Below are 24,691 nucleotides of genomic sequence, written 5' to 3'. Positions count from 1 at the left end.
GATTTGAGTAGTTAAGATTCATAAAACATGAACAATTTTAAACATTTGGTATATTCTCTACATGTTTAAAAAATTCACATTTTATGTCATTTTTGTCTTTCATCTGAGGAACCGCTGTGTTTAATTAAGACTGTCTGGATGATAGAACATTGGCAGGGTTAGGTTTGTTTCAACTTCAAGAACAGCCTGTTTTGTCTAAATGTACAATTCTTCATCTGAATCCTAAAATGTAAACTTTAAGAACCAAGAATGAAAGATAGAACATTTTTTTTTTTTTTTTTTTACAATGAAACAGGTGCAAATTATACAATACATACATTTGGAAGAACTGCTTTCTCATTCGCAGTAGTAAGAGTTTTAATAAATAATATAAGCATCCGAAAAATACAAACTTCAGGCTTCAATTTGTATGAAGGAATTTTGATACAATGGTCTTGAGTAATCCCATTCAATTGTAGCCTAATTGATACAGTTGCCAATTTTCATTGTTAACATCCTGACAACTTTTTACTCAGGTAGTATTGAGGGTTATTGCTCACATTGTCACACAGCATTAATGATCCTTGATCTGGTACGGAACAGAAAAGCCAGAGCACTTTTTGTTATCACTCTTCCTGCAGTGATTTAGAGGACAGATCGCTAACACCAGTGCACTAGAGCGGACATTTTAAATACATAGAGTTTTGAAACAAACTTTAAAGCTACCAGTGTAAAAAGTTGTCAGGATGTTAACAATGAAAATTCCAGGTACTTTATTTAAACAGTTGTAGAAACACGTGGGGATGTATAATGCTATATTTAAACAGTTGTACAAACTTGTGGGGTTGTATAATGCTATATTTAATTCCTGTGTACTATGAGGTGCTCAAATTCAACGCGACACAGGATGTGACCAGAAACCACTGCAGGTAAAACATAACAAACATTGGCATAACACAAAGTAAATTTACTTTTGGTTTTGTCCTCTATTGTCAGTTATGAAATAGAACACCTGTTATGGACAGGCTTTTAAATTTCACGAAACTGCGGCAAAATTATTAAATGAAGTGTTTGCCTACTTTTAAGATATTTCATTGGTATTTAAGAACGTATTGTTCCCTACTCTCCATGTCTTTCACTATCCCTACCTTCCAACCTAAACAACATGTTTTAAAAAAAAAAAGATTATTACAAAAATGCATAATTCAGTCTCTCGTAATTCAATAAAGTGTTACTCTCAAATAAGGAGTCGTGCTTGCTTTTAAGTGATTTGTATGGACTCATTTCATAAGGATTAATATGAAATAATGAAACTTGATAAAACCAAGACGCACAAATAGGTCTGCTGTCCTGTTTGTGATTGAACTAATGTTATTTGCAATCAATGAGTTGTAGTTAAAATTGTTACCTACATTAAGTTACAAATCAACATGGTTTTCCCAGTACTAAGACATAAAATCTGTTAGTCTGAAATAAATCAAACATACGAAATGCAAAGAATGGTGCAGGGATCGAATTGGTAAAATGTTGTATGTACTGTACTGGTATATTTTTCACTAAGAGTGTGTACATATAGGCAGGAAATTAAAATATATAATAGATTTTACAAATTAAAACAACAGTCCTAACTGCTGGTGACATGATTAGCCTAATTTGATAACAAACTTTTTGTCAAGGATTTAGAAACTCTGCTATACATGTCTGTCCTATTAGTTATTTACTAGGTACTATTAGCAAAAATGAGGTAAGACCAAGTTTAATGTTAGAATTTGTTTTCTAAAAATATACCTGCAACTCTTGAATTTTCAAAAATAAAAATATAATTAAAAAACAGGCTAATTCAAATATTTGAATAAACAACTGGGGGCTATACATTTATTAGCAAATATTTTTTCTACAAGTACAATAACAAACAAGGTTATTCTTTTTTTTTTTCTTCATTTTTTTTGTAACAAGACTTCAGACAAAAACACTTTTTGTACCGCTATAAAGGCAGTTATAGAACTGTTGTTTTAAAATGTCAACCAATTTGATTTACATGTGCATTTCAAAACCTGCTTAAACCTAAGGAACAATTTTAAATTGTATTAGAAAAATCTGAACATTCACTAAAAAATGTATCTATTTAGTAAACTTTATTTTGTGTTTTGTACCTGAATTGTAGTACTGTATTTATTATTTACAAATATACATCTTTTCCAATTTTAACATTATTTTCTTTAAAGTCTCTGGTGATGCGTCAGCTCGGTTACTGATTTATATTGGCTTGTATGTATTGTTCTCAAGTACCGTAGATCAGGAACTTCAGCCAGCAAACAATGTTTAATGTAAACATATGTGCATTACCAGATATACATTATAATGCCATTTACCTGAAGCTTCTGTTGACCCATACTAGGTAATTGTACAATCATAGTTAATCCTGCTTCTTCACTGGCTTTGGAAAAGTCTACAGCAATGCTAGACATAATACTACAACTCACAGATATATTTTATCACAAACATCACAGTTCCAGTGCCCTGCCTTACATTGTTTTAATTTTTATAAAAATGTGATAACTCGAATGAAACAGCTAGATCGCTAGGTCATCCGATCTTGCTCTACCGCTGCTAAACTTACTTACTCTGCTCAATCGTCGCGTATCAGTGACAGCAAGGGGCTCATGCATTTCTACTATAGTGGTCACATGCCCCTCTTCCTGCTCTCTTTTCCCAGCGCTCAAGCTCCTGCTGCTGGCCAGTGTGTCCTCGCTGCTGAGCCCATTGCGGACGCTGCTAGTGGTGGAGGCAGAAGAGGAGGTGGGTTTCCTCTCATGAGTCTGCTGCTCTGTGACGAGGTTTGCCCAGTTCTGCTCAGTGTTCAGGTTATGGTTGCTGTTGATGTAAAAGGGAGTGGATAGGTGCTGATCCTTAGAAAGAGGTGACATCTTGAACTCTTCCAGGGGAGCTGCGGGGCAAGCATGGTGACCCCCCGCAGTGGTGTCTGTGTAATAAAGTGGGTAGCTAAGACTGGGTGGGGCAGTTCTAGGGGTGGGGATCATGGGTTCAGGCTCTGTTTTGTTGCATGGCGGTACATGACTAGGGGAGTACTCCTTGATCATTCCCTGTTTGAGCTTCTTCCATCCTAGGTGATAAATCTCAAACAAATTCAGCAAAAGAGATATGCAGGCAACCACAAGCATAAATATGATGAAAATGGTCTTTTCTGTGGGTCGAGAGATATAGCAGTCCACTGTGTTTGGGCACGGCCACCTGTCACACTTGTATAGGGGCTTCAGGTGAAAACCATAAAGAAAATATTGACCTACAATAAATCCAACTTCAAACAAGGTCTTGAAAATGATGTTGAAAACGTAGGTGCGCAGGAGAGTTCCCCTGATTCGGACTTTGCCATGTTCATCTCTGATAGGTGGTTTCTCCTTTTCCCCCCCGTCGCTGTTCTTGAAGAGCTCCTTCTCCTCTTCATGTCTGCTAGACTTCCGCAGCTCTTCCTCCTTCTCTTTCCTCTTCTCCTCCATCCGCACGATGTGCACGACGTGCCCCAGGTAGATGAGAGTGGGCGTCGACACAAAGATGATCTGAAGCACCCAGAAGCGGATGTGGGAGATTGGGAAGGTCTTGTCATAGCAGACGTTTTCACAACCAGGCTGCTGGGTGTTGCATGTGAAATCAGACTGTTCGTCTCCCCAGACTTCTTCGGCGGCTGCTCCCAGCACTAAGATCCTGAAGACAAAGAGCACTGTCAGCCAGACCTTGCCTATCACCGTGGAATGTTCTTGTGCATTTTCCAAAAGTCTCCCCAAGAAGCTCCAATCACCCATTGTTTAAGAGTTTCTAGCCTAAGGAGAGAGTACAGTCTAGAATAAATATTTAGAAGAAATATTTAAAAAAACATAACATAAAAAATGTTTAGTAAAAAGAATACAAGCAAGCTTCTGTACACATGCTGTTTATTTAGCTAACATGTAAACAAATGTACAGAACAAGCCCTGTGGATGCAGGGCCACAGTGCAGAGGACATTGTAGCTGTGTGCCCTCTATATCTGTTCAGTCAGGCTCTCTGTGTGACAATAGAGCTGCTTCTCAGTATTGAATCAATCAGGCCACCTAAACAGGTGAACACAGACAAAATGAGTACTCAGCACATGCAAGCTCACAGCTGCTTTTCTGGTCGCTGAGCTGCTGAGTTCTACTTGTTAACCTGCTTGTTTTAAAAACGTAATTTAGTCAAATTGATTAGGCACCCAAAACCAACAAAAGTTTATTTGTGGACTAGGACATTTGTTCATTTTTTGTTAGATAGTTTTACTAAAATGTTTTTGTTTGGGGTGGGGGGAATATTTGTATAACAAAAAATGAACATCACGAGAAAAGAGCTTCTCTTGGAAGAAGGCTGAGGAAGCCAGAAAATGTAAAAACACAAGAAATAAAACACACAATGCACACCTAATAAAAGACAAAAATACAAGTAAGGTTTTTATATACTCAATAAAAATACTGTTTATGAATGAATTGGTTGTCACAGATGTTTGTTTATTATTTTGTAGGACTGAATATGCTGTATTACCTTTTGAAATAAAGGCAATTAGATACTTAAACATCTGTTCACAAACAGGAAATTAAAAACGTCACCAAAGTGAAACTTACTAAAATATGAATAAATCCATCCACTAGGACTCAAAATAAATATCTGACCTGCAAATAGAAAGGCTTTACTTTAATAACAAAGTCATACTGACACTGGTGCTATAGTTTATATTGCGATAGTAATACAAAACCTTGGCACTGACACGCTTCACAGGCACGCGTGTAATAAATATATGTGCCATGTGCATTTGGGCTCCAATACGTGCTACAACATTTTTATGTCTGAAAAGATTTTAAAGAAATATTTTACATTTTTTAGGAACCTACTCATAATGATCCTGCAAAACTCTAGATTGACCATGTGTTTTAGTGTGTTTTCAAGACAATCAACGGATATTTATTTCAATTGGGGGTACTTCTGTTTTAATAACACGAAAAACAGTACACCAAACATAATCAACATATTGTAAATATGAAGTGTTTTTATTAATAGCATGTTACTTTACATGTACTTTTGTATGTATTTAATACAGTAGGAGTGTATAACACAAAATAATACAACTGCATATATGACATTTATTTCAGAAAGTAGACAGCTTTTTTAAAATGTTTAACGCATATAATAGTATATAGTAAACTCGAGCATCACTTTTAAATCAACCAGGCTTGCTACTAACAAGTTACATATTTAATAAGTCTACTGTCAACATGTTGTTCAAATACTTTATTGTACAATTAGTTGTTTTAGCTTGTCCTCTAAATTAGACTTCTATGGTATAAATATATAAATAAATAAATGCTCATAATGATTAGTATTGAGCTACGATACAATGTAATATTTATGCTCTGAATATGTAAATTTGTCCTGAATCGCACCGCCCATAACGAATGACTGTCTCGTCAAAATCCGAACTGCTGAATAAGGAACATTATTTGTCAAGTCGACTGATGCTCTGTGAACAAATCAATGACATTAATAAATAACACTGTGTAACATTTTTTTTTTTTTGTTCCTGGGTAGTAAGTGTTATTTCCTAATTGCTTATGTCTCAAAAGTTTGGAAAATGGTTATTATTCCCCACAAACTTTGCTTTTGTGACCAGGACAGTGATATTTCAAAATATCACTATTTCCAATGGGAAAACGGGCAAATGTGTGTCTTTTCGTTCACATAAAGTCAGAAAAAAACAACATATGAATCCAAATTAACATGTATTTATACTAAAGTAATACAAAAATGACTACAAAAGATTTAGAAGTGAGTAGTTTTTCGAGATTGTGTTACATAGTGTAATTAAAAGCCGCTGTAGTTTACTTTTCATACTTAATTATTAAAAAAAAAAAAAACAAAAAAAAAAAACAAAAAAAATTAAGTACCTGTAAATCATAAACTTTAATACAAATACAATAAACAAGACCTTTGCGGGTAGGTTATATTACTGTCCCATCGTTTGTGTTTTATCGTGTTGCACTCTTTATTAGAATTATTTGTTTTAACCTAAATATTTTAGTTAATCAATTAACAATATTTAACTTGAAATACCTGTTGCAAAGACATACCTTTGATTTAGTTACATCAGTAACCTTTTGAGTTTAATGAACACGAATATATTTTTCTTTCGACAATGTATTTTTTGTTACTTTTACCACATGACAATCTCCTCATGTTATAGATTTCAGACAATAGCTAACTAAACAGTATTCTTTCAAGTTATAACAAATTGAAATAATGCAAGTGTATTATAAACCCACACCATCAGGATCTGGAAAATAAAGCGAAACAGGGAAATCACAGTAAAAGGTAAAGTGTTACATATAGTGTATAAGTTACCAAACACAATTAGATATCACGTGTTGGTTGATTCTGACTGGCTGACAACATACATCAGGAGCCAGTTCTCTTTACGCATGCTGCAACAATCTATTGAAGCATGCTTACTGATGTCTGAAATGTATTGTTTAAACAATTGATTATGATGAAGTATTAACTGCATTCATATTCTATAAAACAATTGTTGGGGCTAGTGTTTAAAGTTATGAAAGAATCGCTTCTATTTAAAAAAAAAAAAGCAGCTAAATGCACAATACTGCTCTAGCTATTGGTGCCAATAAAACTATTGCAATGTACCAACTTTTAATCATACCTCAGTCTGGGGATGCCAAACAGTTAGCTATAGCAAACAGTATCCGGGTGCCATCCATGCCATATTTTGAGTGCGTTGGACAGACTTGCCTAGGTAGTAGCCCTCCCCCTTCCCCCAATCCCAATCATAGTAGCTTTGCCAGCTTACCAAACTTTTCTGAAAGCAGCCAGCCAACTTATTCAAGCACAATCTTCTTCACACAATGGATTTGAGACCAGTCTTGCGCAAAAAAGCTAGTTTTTAGAAGCGAATTTAACTTGGAGCTGGGATTCCACAAAGCTCTGCTTCTCATTCCCAGCCATCCCTGCTGTCACATTGTGTGACCGTGCATGGCTGAGTCCATCCAGTCATCAAACTACATAGGGCAACGACACGCCCCAGTCACTTCTAAAACTCATCACTGAAATCCTCACTTACTCTATCGACGCTGTTAGAACATTGGCAAAGAAAGGGCTTACTCATTTTCCAAGACACAAAGCCTATGTTTTTTTGTTTAAATACAGTACTTATGGAGACGTTTGAAGTTACATCCTCCATTACTGTATAGCACCTTTGATAATAAGTCATGTAATATGTTATGTCTTGCTTAAGTTGAACCGTCAATGGTATTTTGGCCCTGCGTAGAAGTATGGCTCACTATAACAAGCTGACTTTGTGATGCCACTCTATAGAAAAAATATTTAGCCTGAAAGCAAAACTGTTCACTTTCTAGAGCAAGTTATTTTTATTTTTTTTAAAGGCTTCAGTGTTAATTATCACGAAACGCCTTGAAGAATAAATGTTTGAACAATGCGCCACCCTCTGGTAGGGTTATGTTTTACATGATGAACACAAGAGAATAACTAACCAATTTTCCTTGCAGCATTTTGTCAAAAAGATTAAAAACGAAACATAACACAGTTAAAACACACAATACAATTGTTAGATGATGTATAACATATAAACATTTGTTCGTTAGAAATATTGGCACCGTCATTTATAACAAATTTGTTTGTCTATCAAATGTATTCTATTTACACATAATATTCATAAGTCATCAAGTAATTGATTAATTATTAATAATTACCAACAGTTATATATATATATATATATATATATATATATATATATATATATATATAATATATATATATATTTAGTATAATTCATTAAATAGAATATTATCATTAAAATATCATATTTTCATCATTTTACTGTAATGTACTTCTGCCAGTAATAACTATGTCATTACAAAGTAAATAGTTTGTAAAATAACAATTTTTGAAGAAATTTGGGGCCCCTGTTCACAAGATGTTTTAACATTTTTTTTTAAGGGAATGTTGTTGAAGACAACTTACAAACATTCTCAAAGTGCAGTGAAATATGAACAGTGTACTGGCAAATTAGAAAAACGAACACACCCTCTCTAAAGCAGTTCAACTACAAACTTGATTAAGTGATAAAAAAACAGACCTTATTTTTGTGATCGTGCCCAGATGAACTGTTTTAAGAAATGTATAGTTAAATACAGCCCATATTAATTCATTCAAGTTTGAAATTCAAAAAATCCCTTTCGACTGTTTTAAAGAAGGTCAGAATGTGTTTCTTAGTTTTCAAAGAATTGTTTTGCCAAAAAGAATGTTTTTAATCACTCATCTAAAAAGAGTCCCTGGCATTACACAGATGAAGTAGGTCATAGCTGTATGCATTGGAAATAGTAAAAATGTCACATAAAACCCAGCTAACGGAATAAGAAAAGAAGACACCTCCTCTTACCTGTCTCTGGTAAAACAGGACGCCATCCGTGTTTTAGTGAAATACAGCAAGTAACAAAGGTGCATACAGTATCACTCCTAACCTGCACCCCTGTAATTCTGTCTTTTACAAGCAAAGACTGACAAGTGTACCAATGTGGGTGGTGGTTTTGTGATATACAACAGAATAATGTCTGCTGGGGGCTAGTTTGAGATCACAAAGTAATTTCATTTACGACTCAAGCTGGATTCCAACCCAGGCCGGAAGTGAAATGGATGACGGCTGCTGTCATTGCTCAACTTCATCCACTTATTTGGTAATTGTACCATAAAAAGTTAATCTTTATCCAGTGTCTTTAAGCATAATTTTTACATACATGTCTTTAAAGTGCAAGGAACATAACTGTTGTGAAATATCTATTTTCTTTTTATCCTGCTTAAAATGAAACAGTGGTGGGTCACCCTGAAGCCCTTACTAGCATGAACAGTTTCCTTTCTTTTCTGTAGTAGCCCAACAGTTTCATGAAGCAGTGTGACACTTAAATCAAGGGACTTGCAGACTAAACCAGACAGAATTTGTTTCTAATGCACATGTCAAGTTTAAAAAAAAAAAACTATAATTCCAACTCAGTTACATTGTTTGTGTAATACTGTCTGATAACTTCATTTTAAACACAGTATGGTCACAATGGTTTGACCTCTGAGCTGTACAAATATTAAGGGTGTGCAATAAATTTATACTGGACTTTCCCTTTAGATCTTTGCCGCAATACAACATATGGCCACTGGAGGACACTGTGTGCTATGTAAAAATCATATAAGAAATAAAAGGAAAATAAAATGAATGTTAAAAGGGAAATGCCATAATTTTCTCAGCCATAATATTCAGATTTGTTCAACTTGCTTAAAAAAACACATCTCATTACATTTTGCTGCAGACTCTCAGTATCAGTCATAATTAACAAACATATCAGGAACTATAATCTACATTCATTACAGGTTGTCTGGGACACTGGACTTTTCTTGGCCTTGTCTGGCACCTCTACAATCTTAGTCTTACAGTAAATCTATTTGACACTTGCAGCTGACATGTACATCATTGTGCCAAACAGGGTGAATAACACTGTTCTATCATCCCAGTATACTACTGATAATGCAGTTCTGTGTTTAATTTACTATTCTTATTTGTAATGCATTAACAGCATTCTGTTAATGTCTGTGGAAACTCATTAATAAAACAATTATTACTAATTATGAATGAATTAAAAAAAAACAGTCATATTCTGTATGCTAATATGTGCTTGCTATAATAACTGTCATAAGGTAAAGAGGACAGCATTGCAAACACAACCTGGACACACGTTAAAGGTCTATTTTCTAAAGAACAAAACAAAACATGAGAGCCTCTGGTTACTCTAGTATCTGGCAGCATGTACGTTGAACATATGTTGAAGTGAAACACTGTAAATGTCCATTAAGGTGTTAGGCTTATTTCTATGGAGCACTAGCCTTGCTGGATTCCAGTAGCAGGATTTCATTCCTTTTATTTTGGTGGCGTTCCTTACTTTTGGAAACGTGACTAGAGTGATAGTTTTGTTTTCTGCAACACCCCAGCAAAGCCTTAATGATCAGGTAGGACAGCTCAGCCACATTGAGTACCATGCACAGGGACGAGGCAGCAATCATGAAAATGGTGAACACGGTCTTCTCGGTGGGTCGAGAAATAAAACAATCAACTGTGTTTGGGCAGGGCCAGGCGTCACATTTCACCAGGCGTGGCATATGGAAGCCATTGTAAAGATAATAAAAAACGTACATGAAGGCAGCTTCAAATAGCAACCTGAAAAACAGACTAATGGCGTAGGTCCACCACAGCGGCCCCACAATATGGAACTTCCTCTTCTTAAGCATTTCTATGTCCACATCTGCTTTGTCACCCATAGTTCTAATGAGATCCTTCTTTTCCTCTTTTATGCTGTGAGCCACGTGCATGGCTACCAGGAGAGCAGGAGTGGAAACGAAAATGAGCTGCAGGCTCCAGAGCCTGATGTGGGAGATAGGGAAGTAGTGATCGTAGCAGACATTCTTGCAGCCGGGCTGCAGGGTGTTGCAGGTGAAGTCTGATTGCTCGTCTCCCCAGACGCTCTCGACTGCCACGATGAGGATCATAATGCGGAAAATGAAGATGACGGACAGCCAGACCTTCCCAAGGCTGGTGGAGTGCTTGTTCACGCCTCCTAACAGAGAATACAGCTGGCCCCAGTTCATCTTCTTTAGTTACTGAAAACTGGAAACATGAAAATAAATAGAGATCAATGAACATACTACTACATAGGGTTACTACAATCACAACTATTTCAACATTCACACAAGGTTTGTCCAGCAACTGTGTTTAAAAAAAATGATAAAACCACTGTTAGTATTTCAGAGCTTCATTTTATGTTTCTATTTTTTGTTTTTATTTCTATACTTTTATCTATAGTTTTTTTTTTTGTTACTATAATTCCATAGCATAAAGTATTTATAAGATATGTGATCCATAAATGAGCTAGACTAGATACATGGTGAGTGAAGTTTGGGGCGTTATCTCTTCAATGGAAAACCAAATTATTTGGGGAGTTCATTACTAAAGGAAGTTCTAAAGGAAGCTATTATTCTTGAGAACCATTCTAAAAAAGGGTTGTTTAATTGTGCTTTGATATATTATATTGATGCCATATTTTTTATACTTCTTGTACATTTTAAAGTCAATTAGAAATATGTTTTTCATAGATAGATCATCTTTTGAAAGGTCCTAAGCAAAGTTCCAATCTAACAAAATATTCTAAATAATCATAGCATCATTATACAATTTAAATTGTGTTCTAGGAGTGTGTGCTTGTGGATTACTGAAAATGAACAAGCATTGAGGCGTGCCCTTTACTCAAATGAATTTGCTCAAAAGCAATTACTGACCCTGACCTTGAGGTGGAATATGAAGCCACAAGCAGCAGTGCTATTATACACAGCACAAGTAGTATTTTCACAAATTAAACAAATCATACACTGGACTGTATTGTATGCCTATATGTTGACAGATGAGATATAGACCTACTTGAATATGTTTTAACTTCTTAAACATTGGTGATGCGTTCACAATGCAATCACTGAAATTTAAACACACTTGTATAATCTACAGTACAAACATGATTTCTAGATAAGACTCCAATCACTGCCGTCTTAGACTTTCTGTCTTAGACATCGGCGTTTGTGAACTTTTTTTAATTTTTTTTTAACTCTCATTAAGCTAAGTTGTGGAGTAACGAATTAAAGCCGGAATGCTCTCTGTTATACAATGGGCAGTATTTTCCACCGATATTTTTTTTTAGAAGAACATATTTGGAGGAGTATGTTTTGTTTTTTGTTTTTTTTTTAGCACTAGGGGGCGCCAGAATACAGTATGCCTATTAGGGTTTATCTTAAGGAATAAAGTTGCAGATTTCCATCTCTGACGGACTCAGCTCTATTTCACCGTGGTATACTGAAGTTTTATAATGTTATTCTTGTGTGCCACTGGAAGCCAACCACAATTACAAGTTTCTACTCGTTTATAAATACCGATAACAAGTCGGAAAAGTTGTCTGTGTCATTAAGCTGACTTTGTTGTCGATAATTACTATTGTATCAAAAAAAAAAAAGTTTAGTAAAAATTACGATCATTAGTGTTCGTGGAGTCACCTGCTATTACAAAAGTATCTTGTTGAAAACAATTTTTGAACGCGCTCACTGCCTTTGTTAATAACACTTTGTTAATGCAGACAAGCTCTTTCTAAAGTTTCCAAGGCATTTTTTCCGTCAGCAGTTTAACACGGTTTTTTAGATCAGAAACCCGCAGATACAAATTGTACAATTTTACGTTTGTAAAAATGCAGTATCTGTCTCACAAGAACACACATTCTAGATTGTTGTTATTGATGAAAGGAGTAATGTGCATTGACTGTTATGCCTGACAATTAAACTTTAAAGAAAACAATCTTACTTCACACACACACACACGATAGTGCCTAAAATTTTCAAAGCAATAGAATATCAAAAAAGTAAAGACACAATTATATTTAATCAACTTTTTTGTATAAAAAAAAGACTACAAGCTATGCCTATGTGTGCTGTATTATTATAATGTCAACCCGATGATTGAACTACAGCATGTTATGGAATAATGGAGGTTTCAGTGTATTTTAAAGTGGAAATACGGTGTTAGGCAAGAAGGTTTTGAATGAGAACAGACACGGGCGGAATGGATTATACACATGGTCTGCACATTAATGTAGCCCACATAGCTAAATTACATCCCCTGTCAGGTGTACTGCAAAAATAATAATAATAATAATAATAATAATAATAATAATAATAATAATAAACTACACCGAAGTGTACATATTAAGCCTGTAATCGTATCGAGGGCCTCTGGTGGCAAGGTACATTTCCATGTCACCGCAGCCCGAGATAGGATTCCAGGTTTTTATTACACACTATGGAATAGTGTACTTCGTATAATTGTAGCCGTTGACAATAGCTTGAAAACGTAGCACATACAAGACGATTTCCTTCCTTTGTTTTTTTTTTAATGCTTCTGTTTTGCCATTAAACTTTATTTTGTTTTTTTTGTGAAGTCCGTTTGGGTACCGTTGTAGATTTAACATATTTGTGTCGCTTTATATACCTGTCTATGCTTCCCAATATACTAGTAGTGTGTGCGGCTCAGATTCGTCTCCGTTTGACGCCTCACTGACAGTCGAGTTCCTGTGCTGGTATTTAATTACAGTACGATTATAATACATGCATATCACTCAACGGGTTTTTTTGTTTTGTTTTGTGTTGTTTTTTTGTGGCAGCATATTCATGATTTTCAACGAACACGCATTTCTGTCTTCAACAGTAATATTTTGAAATGTGGTCGTCTTTTTTTAATGAAACTGCCAGTTTGTGTGCAGCGGTAAAGTCAGTGAAGACAATGCTCATGCGACCTGTACATAATACATTTCATAATCTTACACTACTGTGCTCTTCTAGAATGTATAGGGCTACTACTGATAATAATAATAATAATAATAATAATAATAAATAATAATAATAATAATAATAATAATACATTAAACACTGTTAAATGCACACAAAATGTAATTTAATTTTAAATAAAAAAAAAGTGCTTATCAAGATTTATAAGAGGGAGTTACAGCTCAAACAAGAAAAGACTAAACAGAACCGAACTGGCGGATCTCACAGGGGAATGACCCAAGAGCGAATCACAGCGCGCCACACCAAATCGTCCCTTCCATTCCTTACCTTGTACTTCTCTTTCATAAGACTTCCATCAGAGTTTTAATTCACTCAGTCCAATAGGTATGTGTTGTATGCAGTGGACAAAGCCCTTTTTTCTTTTACTGGCTAACGCGGAGAATGAACGGGTTATGTTTTGCTGCGAAGGATCTCCAGCTTTACTCTAGTTTGTGCAGGTCGTGCTTGACTTACTGTCCCTGGACACCTGCTCGACAATTTAGGGTCCACCTGCTTGACGTCCAGTGGAGGGAGGAGCCAAGGAGCTAGCCAATGAGATCTTTCCACTGTATATAACTATCCAGCCAAAGTGGACGGACAGGGAAGCGGGGTTACGCATTTGTTGTTTAGTTTAACCCACAACAGTTTGCTGCCAGATATGTCTCACCATCAAATCCTGAAATATAATCCGACTTTCTATTAAAGCATGCTGCACGTGTAACTTTTAGCAAAAGCAAGAGGACACATCTAGGTTTAGCCATTTAAAAAGCTGAACTTACCTGCTGGCAAGAAATCCTGACCAACTGGTGTATCAACAAGATCATACGCTACACTTTAATTTCTTATTTTATCCTAGCCGTCAGTTAACGTTTACATGAATTCACCGCTATCTTAAATAAAACGCGCTCTAGACTACAGAAGAGGATACATTTAGGATGCTTGAATGAATTGAATGAATATACTAAATTAATCTTTTACATCTTATTACCAGCCTATAGTTATTATTTAAAATGTGATATATAATGAATGAACAAAACAAAGTTAACTGTAGATAGAAATGTAACCTGCATAAAAAAAAAAAAAACCTTTTTGAATTATGTCAAACATCAACCAATCAGATTCATGCTGTCTAATAGCTTATGAACTCAAAAGAAACGCCCGCTCAGTTAAAGACCAATAGTTGTATTCACTACACATCTATTTGCTGAAGAACTAAATGTAAGTCGTTTTCAACAGATTATAGTATTTTTATACTTTAATTTTGTAACACGTGTTTTTGGCAAAACAACTTAAATAAACCCTGAAACGTGTTTACAATTTGTCCCATAAAATGTATGTTTAATTCTTAAACATTTAGTTTTACAGTACACAGTTTGATTGAAATGCATCACCCCAGATAGCATGACATTGTTTTTTTTCTTAAAAAAAAAAAAAAAACGTATTTTTTGTGTTTTGATTATTTGAATCATTTAATCAAATAACATTGCATTAATAATGCTTTAAATCTAAATTACATTCAGATAATGGATTTTCCCCACACACTACTAATTCTTAAACGTGAATAAACCGTGAAGCTATTAAACGCGGCTGTCTAGCTTTCACGTTGAAATATTTTGGATATTTAAGTTAAAACGTGGTGAAAAAGGCCTTACAGAAATGCATTTTCAAAGTTCAATTTGAGTTGAGAAACTGACAGAGAAATCACTGTTGTTTATTTAAATGTAAACCTGCACCACATATGTCATCGATATTTTAGCCACACAGGATAGTTTTGTGAATTGGGGTCGTTATTTCTTACGACATCATTCACGTGTCAATGCAGATATTTACTGCTTTATACATATTGTCTACTTTTGATACACGATTACGTCTAATATTTTATATTTAATAATACAGTATAGTAATAAAATACTGTATTATACACACTTAAAAGTATAGTTTTTTCTACTATTCAGAAAAGTATCTGAAAGAAAAACTGTAGCACAGCATCAAATATGGCTTAAATTATAATCGTTGTTTCTGTGATGATTAACACACTGCAAAGAAACAGTTCTGTTCAGGTTTTGCAATTGATAGGGTAGCTCCTTTTAAAAAATATGTTGCAGCATAAAGAAATATTGCTGTGTGTTATACCGTATTTCATTAATGGTTACCGGAGTATTACTTACCATTAATTAATCCTCAGATTCGTCTTGTGTTTATTGGCAAACTCAAGATTACTTCTGTATAAGTTTATCATGTGTATCAAAGAGTGTAAAAAGTGAACTCACCCCAATTCAAGTTGGAATGCTCCTCTTCTTTGAAAGCACTGCATGTATCACCACGTTTACATAATCAGTGACTCATTACCTCTCCTTCAGTGATTGGCTGCTGCTGCAATACTGTGTCAGTAAATCAGTGCCTCTAAAAACAGGTGCAATATATTGTTTTAATGCAAGGTAAAATATATCAAAAATAATTTTACAAATATCAATTTATTGCAGTTGTGTGCGGGTGCAAAATAACTGAGGTGTCCCTAACTCCAGATTATCATAAATCTGATATTATTACTTTTTTACAATGTTAATACCAAATTTCATGACAATTGGATAAGCAATTTTCCCAATATATGGAGAAATATGTGAAGTGTGACATACTGTAAGTACCACCAACACCTATATATTTTCATTCCGTAGCAGGGGAAAATTAGTGCCTGGGATGTAACAGTAAGCCTGGTTTGACACACACGAATTTCTACCTTGTGAAGACTTTTAAACAAAGGGAAATCAGGAACTGTAGGAATCTTTCACAGCACTCTTTAAATCTCTGAGTTCTATGAAGTATTACATTATTTTACATATTAATACATCAACTGGAGCCATCAATGACCTGAAACAGAAACTATAATAACATATTCTTTATTTCAACTATAATATCAAATGAAAACAAATATATGTGTTTACAAATATCCTTTTTGGCATACATTTACAGTTCCTTCCTCAACCTATTGGTTAAACTAATCAACGCATCATCCTCAAAACAGTTTTCCATTCAGAGTACGTTTCTAATTACCATCTTGAGCTATATGGAGATAGTGCAAATTTAGCAAATTCCTTCTTTAAAAAATGGGTCAAAATAATATCATACTGTCCTATTGAAAATCTGTGCTAAAATCTGGTTTCTGGAGGTGTGTGGTGGTTCAGTAACAGACAAATAAATAGTGTTCTCCCTTGGGGCACAAAGAAACTATAAACGTTTGTTCTGCCCAGTGAAATGAAAGCCATTCCCTACCTAGAACACACTCGGATTAATATAATATACTGACATAATAAGGATTTTGTTGTTGCTATTGGTTTTGTAGATGTTTTTATGCACAAGCATAAACAGTAATGTTGTTTTAATTAGACTGTACATTTTATTGTATTTCACTGCTGTACAGTTTCAGTTATTTAAATCTTAATTTGTAACTTCATGTATGTTATGTATGAACATGTAATTGGTTCTGTTGTAAGAGAGCTTTTAATTTTAAAGGTAGCGCCAGGAAGAATAAATCAAAGTCGTAGAAAATTGGGTGGCGTTGGAGAATGAAGTTGCTGCAAGACTGTCCTGAAATTGCATGCCTCCAGGGGCAGGGCTCTGATGATCAATTAGCTTATTGTGCCAATGCCTTGAGTTTGTTGCCAGGGTCCAGATGAAGATGATGGACGACTTCTGGGCTGGAAAGCACTGAGTCTCTGTCAGTGTTCTGTGCCTCCTGCTGAATGAGGGAGGGCAAGGCCTGGTGCACACCTTCCACCTCCAGACCCTGAGTGTGTACTGGCCTCCCTCCTGTTACACCAGTTGCACAACTTGGGCTACAACCAGCAGGTCTTTAGCAGTTCCTGGAAGAAGACTGGCAGCTCTAAGATCGATGCTGATGCTCCGAGCTGCCAGTCTTCTACCAGGAACTAGAGCATGCTTTCCGTTAGCCGAGGTGGAGGCACTCTTTCTGGAGCCCATGCTGCACAACCCCCATTTTAGTGAGCAGGTGCTGGAATCTCCTGCAGTGCAGAAACAGATGGTCTTGGCCAAAGCTACCAGTCTAAGATCTCCCGGATTACAAGTGCTTGGAATGATTAACTCCTGAGATGCTCACTGCCAGAATGTCTCAGAGAACCACCCGAGCACCCCTCTGTGTGATTCAGGAATGCAAAGCAGCCTTGACAGGCAGAATCTGACAGGCATCTTAAGGGAATTCTTAGGACTAGCGAACCAACCTCAGCTCTCTGGTTCTGCTGATCAAAACCAAAGGCACGGGATCCCCTCTCAATAATAACCTGGACAGAATCTCAGAATTCTCCTCAACCCCTTTACCATTCCACGTTGAGTAGATCTCTAGATGCGGTGATGCTCCATATTCTCCCTTTCTCAGTGTGGAGCCCATACTCCTCTTTAGTCCCAAGGGGGCCTGGGGACCTAGAATGGAGAGTGGTGTACAGAGCCATCATGCCAGAGGAGTTCCTGCATCACTTCAAAGATGCCAACTGCTCATTCTACAGTTACTTCAAATCAGTGTTCCACATTTATTTTCTGTGCCAGACTGCAGCCCTTGTTCCTTCTCACGAAAAAATTCCTTGCTGAAGTAGCATTTTCCCTCACCCCTCCTAGTGAATCTGCTCCTGGATCTTTGTAGACTGGCCATTTAAAAGACCAGGAAGCGTATGTCTGCTGGGGAGGGTCTCTTTGACTGCGGAGCCATGTCCAGGGCTCCTGTCTCGGGTCCTTACAGTCCTTTTTTTAACTGTTTATCATTTAAAATCAGTTAAATATCCATCCTTGTCTTTTTGAGGGTGTTAAATAGAATTTTTCTCTAGCTGCCACTTTGTTAAACTGGAGGTAACTTAAAGAAACAAACTGTTTTGTACAAGTGAATGGAATATTGTACCACACCATATTCCAGCAGTCAACTGGAGTGTGCACTTTAAGAGTTTAAAGGAATAATAAACTGAACATCAGAGTTGATTTTATTATTGTCGATAAAGGATATCATGTCTGGAAACACTGAACCCAGAAATTTTGTAAATGTGGTCACGTGTTTACATGCACGTTAGTTGTGTTGTATGCTGTTAATGTGTAACCTGTGTTGCAACCTTGCTTAATACCAAAGAATACATTAGCCAAAACCTTTGTTTTCTTGAGATTTGTACATGGTGTCACAAGCCATAATGCCTTCACCAGTGTATTCTGCGTTAAAAACAACAAGAAACTTCAAAAGAATGTGGTTTAGTTTCTCACTGAGCCAACTGATCCTCTTCTCCCTGGTGTAATGATGAAATCTGGCAAGATGCATTGATCTATGATGTGCACATGTGTTGGTCAGATAACTTTTTAACTGCTTTGTACTTGATTATTCTACTTTTGTCACTTAATATAATCACCAGAGATCACTTGAGTCTCCAGTGCTGCCAACCAAGTAACAAACACAGCTTATTAGAAAGAGAAACCCTGAAAGCAGAATGCAAAGTGACACTGAATGCCAGAAAGTATCTGTTCTAAGTACCCTTTTCCTTTAGAAATCTGGTTTCTGTTTTTCTTTCACCGAGTACTATCCACCTACCCTTCAGGGCACATATACAAACACTCACTTAAAGGGGGAAATGAAAAGACAGAAAAATATACAACCTTATAAAAACAAATAGCCTTTTTATTTATTGAATGCCAGCTGAACTGCAAAACACTTTAAAAGGAATATCACAAGTTAAACAGTGTTGCAGGTCTGGTCCTTCTGACGGGGCAGGCACATGTTTGGACTGCTGATAGTGGTTAAACAGGCTTTGTTTGCTTTACTTGGATTCCTGGTCCTTCAGCTTTGCCAGGCTGAGGATGAAGTGATCCCTCCATTCCCTTCTTGCAGCCAAATGCTGGGGATCATTGGGAATTAGCACACACATTTCCTGCAACATTACAATCCAATTTAAACCTACAGATAATACTTACCATGGTAAAAACAATTAACTAAATTAAATTGTGCATATTAGGCATCTGCATTACACATGCTTTTCCATTACTATCTGTGACATCTGGTCCCTGGTTTCTGAAATGTGTTATTATGTGCAGATCACATGAATTTAACGTGCTGCCATACAGTAGTCAGTGTGCAAGTACATATTTACTGAATAAAGGCAACATTGATTGTGTTGTCCTATGACCTGAACATGAAGTGGTCAGTAAGTGAGGAATGCATTACAGTTTACAGAGTAAAATGTAATTAGATAGTGTACATGTTGATCCAGTGAGGACTGGACTAGATCCAGGAGAACCTTGGCTCAGCTCCTGACTCATTCACTTTGAGACCAAGAGAACAGTCACTTGACTTCCTTTGTCTCTGTTCCACTCAAATGTGCAACTGGATAGAAACCACCCCACCCCCACCCAGCATCGAAGAGTAGAAATCCTGGTCATTTCCAAATCACATAAAATACAAATAAACTAAACAATAGGGGTTTTGTGAAAAATACAAAGCATCCCCATGGACATAATCTAATGGTTTGTTGAAAAATGAAGTAAAAATGTGATCTTTATAAGTGCTATGATCAGAGATTAACAAGAGGGCGATATTTTTACTGGACAAAATTGGTAATGGAACTTGACTGGGAAAAATCGTAGAATACAGCTGGGTACAAAAAATGTAAGGTCACAACACCTCAGTATTGGTGCCATTGGTCAAATATGAATATCCATATCTCATTTACATTTAGCATGCAGAGTTATATAAACTGCAAAGTCAGTATCTCAAATGGTTTCTGGGGCTTTTACATTGTGGCAACAGCAGATTGGTAACCCTTCTAAATAGCTGTGACAGAGTGAAGGCTAATAGAAGGAGTGGAGTGTGGAATCCCGAAAGATGGAGATGCTGTTAAGGCTAACTTCTTTGTCCTTATCGAGATGGAAGTGGCACAAGTCAGGGTCCGATCTTGATAAGGGCAGCTACACAGGTGCTCCTGGTTCCAATCCATTAACACCAGGTTTAAGCAATAGACCAATCTGCTAGAGACTGTCTGTTGCTGGATTGATGGGGTGGAATAGTATAGGGAGCTGTGTTAGCTGTGAAGGTCAGTTCCTTGTATGCAATAGAGCCCGGCTGGTAGCTTGGGAACCCTCTGACCAGGGCTGAAAAGGACAAATCTGACCATAACGTCAACAGAGCCAGATCACGACTCATCTGACTCCAGGACTGAACACCCCTTAGGACCCTGCCCTCTCTATCTCTGCAAAACCTGTCTTGCAATTGTAAGTATTGTAATTACAAACTTTGACTCTGGCTGTTTATTACTCACCACTTACAGGTACTGTTCACCCCTACCGCCTACAATAGTGTATTATTTTTCATCAACTTTAGAGATTACTGTACCCTGTTAAAAAGCAAGAACTATATTTTATATTCTCCAATTACCACAAAATTCAACAGCACATTTTTGTTGTAGATATGGAGCATATTTTTGCACTGCAATATCGCCAATAAAGTAAAAAAACTACTGAAGCAGCAGCAACCTTGGACGGTGCCTTAATATTTGGAAATTGCTGGCAAATATGGCCTAGTGTAAAAAGACATAAAAAGGAAAGCAATTTTGACTAAAAAGCTGCTTGATGTAATATAACTAACCTTATTAATCTTCTTCACATCTTCTCCTGAGAAGTCGGGTACTGGCCCAAAAGATGATAAGACTCTCTTCATTCCTTCCCCATACCGTTGCATGTACTGCTCAAGACCTGGCAGGGAACAGAAATGTAATGGGACACATATATTTAATAAAATCTTCAAAAAACTGAAGTAAAAACAAGCTAACAACTTATAATGTGTCATTTGTGATGGCAGTCAGGAACCTGTGAAATGATGATGCATTTGTATTGATCGTTTATTCAGAAAGTATTAGTATTCCAGTAAATGCATAGAACTGCAGCCCATTTACTGGCACACATATATCTTTTGAAAAGAGCACCAATTAAAATATAGATTTTTCTAAAACAAATTATACAAATTCATGTTTTATTTGTACATTGAACATTTAATCAGTAATGCATGTGACTCGCATGTGACTTAGGCTGCTTCCCCAGTCAGTGAGGCCACATTGGTGGTTTTCCAGCCAAATTTGGCTTGTTTTGAAAGCATCTAGCAGGTAAATGTTGTTTTTGGTAGTTTGGTTATTTTTTGACTATTTTTATCATGCATGTTTTTTTTCTATTCTACATAAAAATGAATCTCTAACATAAGAACTTGAGAAAATGTATGAACGAGAGGAGGCTTTCTGGCCCATCTATGCTTGCCCAGGTCCTAGTACCTAATTTATCTGAGAACTAAAGGATCTGTGCGATTCAGCCTTAACAACATGACTAGGTAACCCATTCCATAGCCTCACCACTTCTGCATGTAACACTTTACATTTGTTGACATTTAATTTGCCATTCTATCTAAAACTAAACAGTAGCGGTTTATGGCTTTAATTTATTATTCAAGTTTTCATTAACATGGCTATCCCTAACTTAACAAGTATGTCAGGGACAATCATCCCCACCACAGATATACATTCAAAAAAGTGTGCAACAGTGGACTACCAGGATTTACAAACACAGTATGCACATTTGTCGAAGAGACAGATGGAAAATTGCAAGGAATTAGCCATAAAACTTAAAAAACTAATTGTCAACCTCTGTTTTTTCTCTGTAGTCTCAGTGTGTAACATTATAACCCTGCCTGGACTTCTCCTCCAATAATCCCCAAAATGTACTGGTGTCTACAACATCGAAACCTGTATCTTACACGCAAAAGTGTTTTACGATTCTAAATGAAGGAAATGCGAGGCACAGAAGTAGGCTTACAAACAACATGGTAAACAGGAAAATGAAGTGTAGTCACAGTATGCACACCCTCCCTATACACAGATCACACTAGTTACTGGTTAACAGGATGATTCTGCTCTTTGCAGTGCAAGGTACCACCCAACTACTGGCACCACTGAGCACAAATCTAACCTGAAATACAAACATGTATCCATTGTGTGTAAACCCTTATTTTTTATCAAGAACTGCGTGTCATTGAACAACACCTTAGTACAACTGCACTGATGTCATTAAAATAGTTTTCGGAACTGTCAAGAGTTTAATTAGCAGTTAAAATGACTTTATAAGGCAGTGACCAACTTCTCACACACAAACAATAGTAGCTATGAATACAGTACAAAAAATATTATATAAGTACTCTGAGAAAGGGTGAGTAGCTTAATTTATGTGTGGTCTTTACCTTAATTTTCCAGTGAAAGTAGTTTAAATGTAAACTTGAGAAGCGGAACTTACATTTAAGTAAGGACTTGCTGCTTTACCATTAAACCATTGAAATAACAATAGCCAGTTAATAACGTTTCCAATACAATTATTCTTTGCCATAAGCCAATCAAAGTCCCACTCTAGCGGTCTTCTAACAGCAGGTAGACACCAGTGCGACTTCAGCAGATCACCTGTGATTCAAACCCATCTGTGCAAATATCATCGTTTTCAATTTTTCCCTTTCCAGCTTTTGACTGACCTCTGGTTTGTAAATCCTGGCGAAGGTGCACGGCACCGAAACGTTGATTTGACTTGTTCTTTTTTTTATCTTGCACAAATAAAAGTTAAAAATATCCTGGACAGATCTGAGCGGGTCTATTATAATGATCTAACTAGTAGTGGGATTATTTTGTTTTAACATGCCTTTTCTCAAAATTCAACATGCACTTTTCCAGGCAATGCAACTCTGTGGCCTTGCCTACTTTACAAGCTCTGACATCTGCCAGATATAACAACTCACTATAAAGATCCTGGGAATGGTTGCTTATTCCACTTAGCTTATATATATGAATGACACCAAAGGCAGCTCTGCTTGTGTTTATTTAATTCTCGACATGGAGATTCTGTTCTCGTCGGTACTTGGTTCCTGTACTCACGATTTTCCTCCTATGGGATAACAAAAAATTGCATTCCTATCCCAATATAACCAAATGTGCTACAGTTTTCAATCATCAACTTAAAAGATAGTTTTCACTGACAAATGGTCTCATATCCTTTAACAACTATAGCACCTTGCAGACTGCTGTGTAATTCATTTATAGAAATACTGGTATTCTGAACTCAAAACTCTTATTAATCATTTATCAGAGTTTACATTACACAGAGTATATAATATAATATAACAGCCAGTTTCCGCAGTGTTATATTTATAGGCTTTCTATCATTTAGGTGTTTATCTGTTTATAATCTGGAAGGAAAAGCAGGAGGTCTATTCTAAAGGCTAATATATTTTAAATGACACTCATTTGACTGAATTTTATGTCATAAAATATCATTGTGAAATACTCAGATACGCTAAGCATATTGCATATCAATTAAAACAAACTACAAACTTTTCTATTCACAAAATACCAGAAATGTTAAGATTTACAGTTTGATTTAAATTGACTTCTCTACATCCACCTCACCCAGAATTATGAGACACTCAATAGTGCTGAAATAAGAAATACTGAAATTAAATTACAAGCATTCAGACTAGAAGTCATTTCCAATGTTTTATGGTCGAAACGTGGCATTTCATGTTCTTTCTTTTAGTACTAAATCCACCTATCTGTACTGCATACTTGGTACTGCCTTGTGAAAAGTAGATTACAATAATAGATTACAATAAAGCTCAAGGGATTGTTTACAGACCAGTCCCGCCCATGAGATTGTGTGAAGGGCCTCTTACTGTTGTAAGAGGCGTCATCAGTGATTTCTGTTATAATAGAGACACTTTACACACGTCATACGCTTATTGAGAATCACAAAAACAAAAGATTGTACTATTGTTAAACATAATAAAGTGTTCTGTGCACTGGATGACATCTATACACAGGATAAGATGCGATTTCTCACAGATGTGTAATAGTTCATTTCTCATAAGTGGTTGATAATTGTTACTGCTACTACTGTTCTGCATTTCAAATGTAGTTTTGTCTGTGTTATTTCTATTTTTCTCTATGTTTTTATGGGATTTTTATCTATAAAATACCATACAACAAAGCGTCAAGACTGAACGATGCAACAGGAGAGAAGGGCCTTATGTGCACAGTCTGATTCGTAGGTTCCAAAGCACTAGCAAATCAACTTCTAGAGCAACACAGACATTTCAGAATGTGCTCTGTTAGAACACATCCATACAAGCAGCATATGAGCAGCCATGACGGTTTC

At 36.2% G+C, this 24,691-nt stretch overlaps 3 protein-coding genes across 5 annotated transcripts in view; all 3 read right to left on the bottom strand.

The window, feature by feature from the left end:
- Positions 1-2,552: 2,552 nt before the first annotated feature.
- LOC121328000 (gap junction alpha-3 protein-like) lies at positions 2,553-3,800 on the bottom strand. The gene has a single exon (XM_041272416.1). It carries the CDS (start codon positions 3,798-3,800, stop codon positions 2,553-2,555), a length of 1,248 nt encoding a protein of 415 aa, XP_041128350.1.
- Positions 3,801-7,899: 4,099 nt separating this feature from the next.
- Positions 7,900-15,805, bottom strand: LOC121328106 (gap junction beta-2 protein-like). 3 transcript variants are annotated; one of them, XM_041272600.1, is made up of 2 exons: positions 15,751-15,805; positions 7,900-10,730 (listed from the first exon to the last, which is right to left on the bottom strand). In XM_041272600.1, exon 2 carries the CDS (start codon positions 10,709-10,711, stop codon positions 9,938-9,940), a length of 774 nt encoding a protein of 257 aa, XP_041128534.1. In that variant the 5' UTR covers positions 10,712-10,730; positions 15,751-15,805; the 3' UTR covers positions 7,900-9,937. The 3 variants fall into 3 exon arrangements, with proteins under 3 accessions (XP_041128534.1, XP_041128533.1, XP_041128532.1); XM_041272599.1 differs by lacking the exon at positions 15,751-15,805 and adding an exon at positions 15,649-15,744; XM_041272598.1 differs by lacking the exon at positions 15,751-15,805 and adding an exon at positions 13,769-13,954.
- Positions 15,806-19,124: 3,319 nt separating this feature from the next.
- LOC121327669 (lambda-crystallin homolog) overlaps positions 19,125-24,691 on the bottom strand; it is a gene marked incomplete at its 5' end in the record, with an annotated part of 48,703 nt that continues 43,136 nt past the window's right edge. The window contains 2 exon segments of the mRNA XM_041271807.1: positions 19,125-19,392; positions 21,102-21,208. Coding sequence (XP_041127741.1) covers positions 19,282-19,392; positions 21,102-21,208 — 218 coding nt within the window.

This window comes from Polyodon spathula, chromosome 15 (genome assembly GCF_017654505.1).
Source record: "Polyodon spathula isolate WHYD16114869_AA chromosome 15, ASM1765450v1, whole genome shotgun sequence".
NCBI lineage: Eukaryota > Metazoa > Chordata > Actinopteri > Acipenseriformes > Polyodontidae > Polyodon > Polyodon spathula.
Note: the sequence above shows the minus strand (reverse complement) of the source record. Positions and strands in the feature narration are given on the sequence as shown.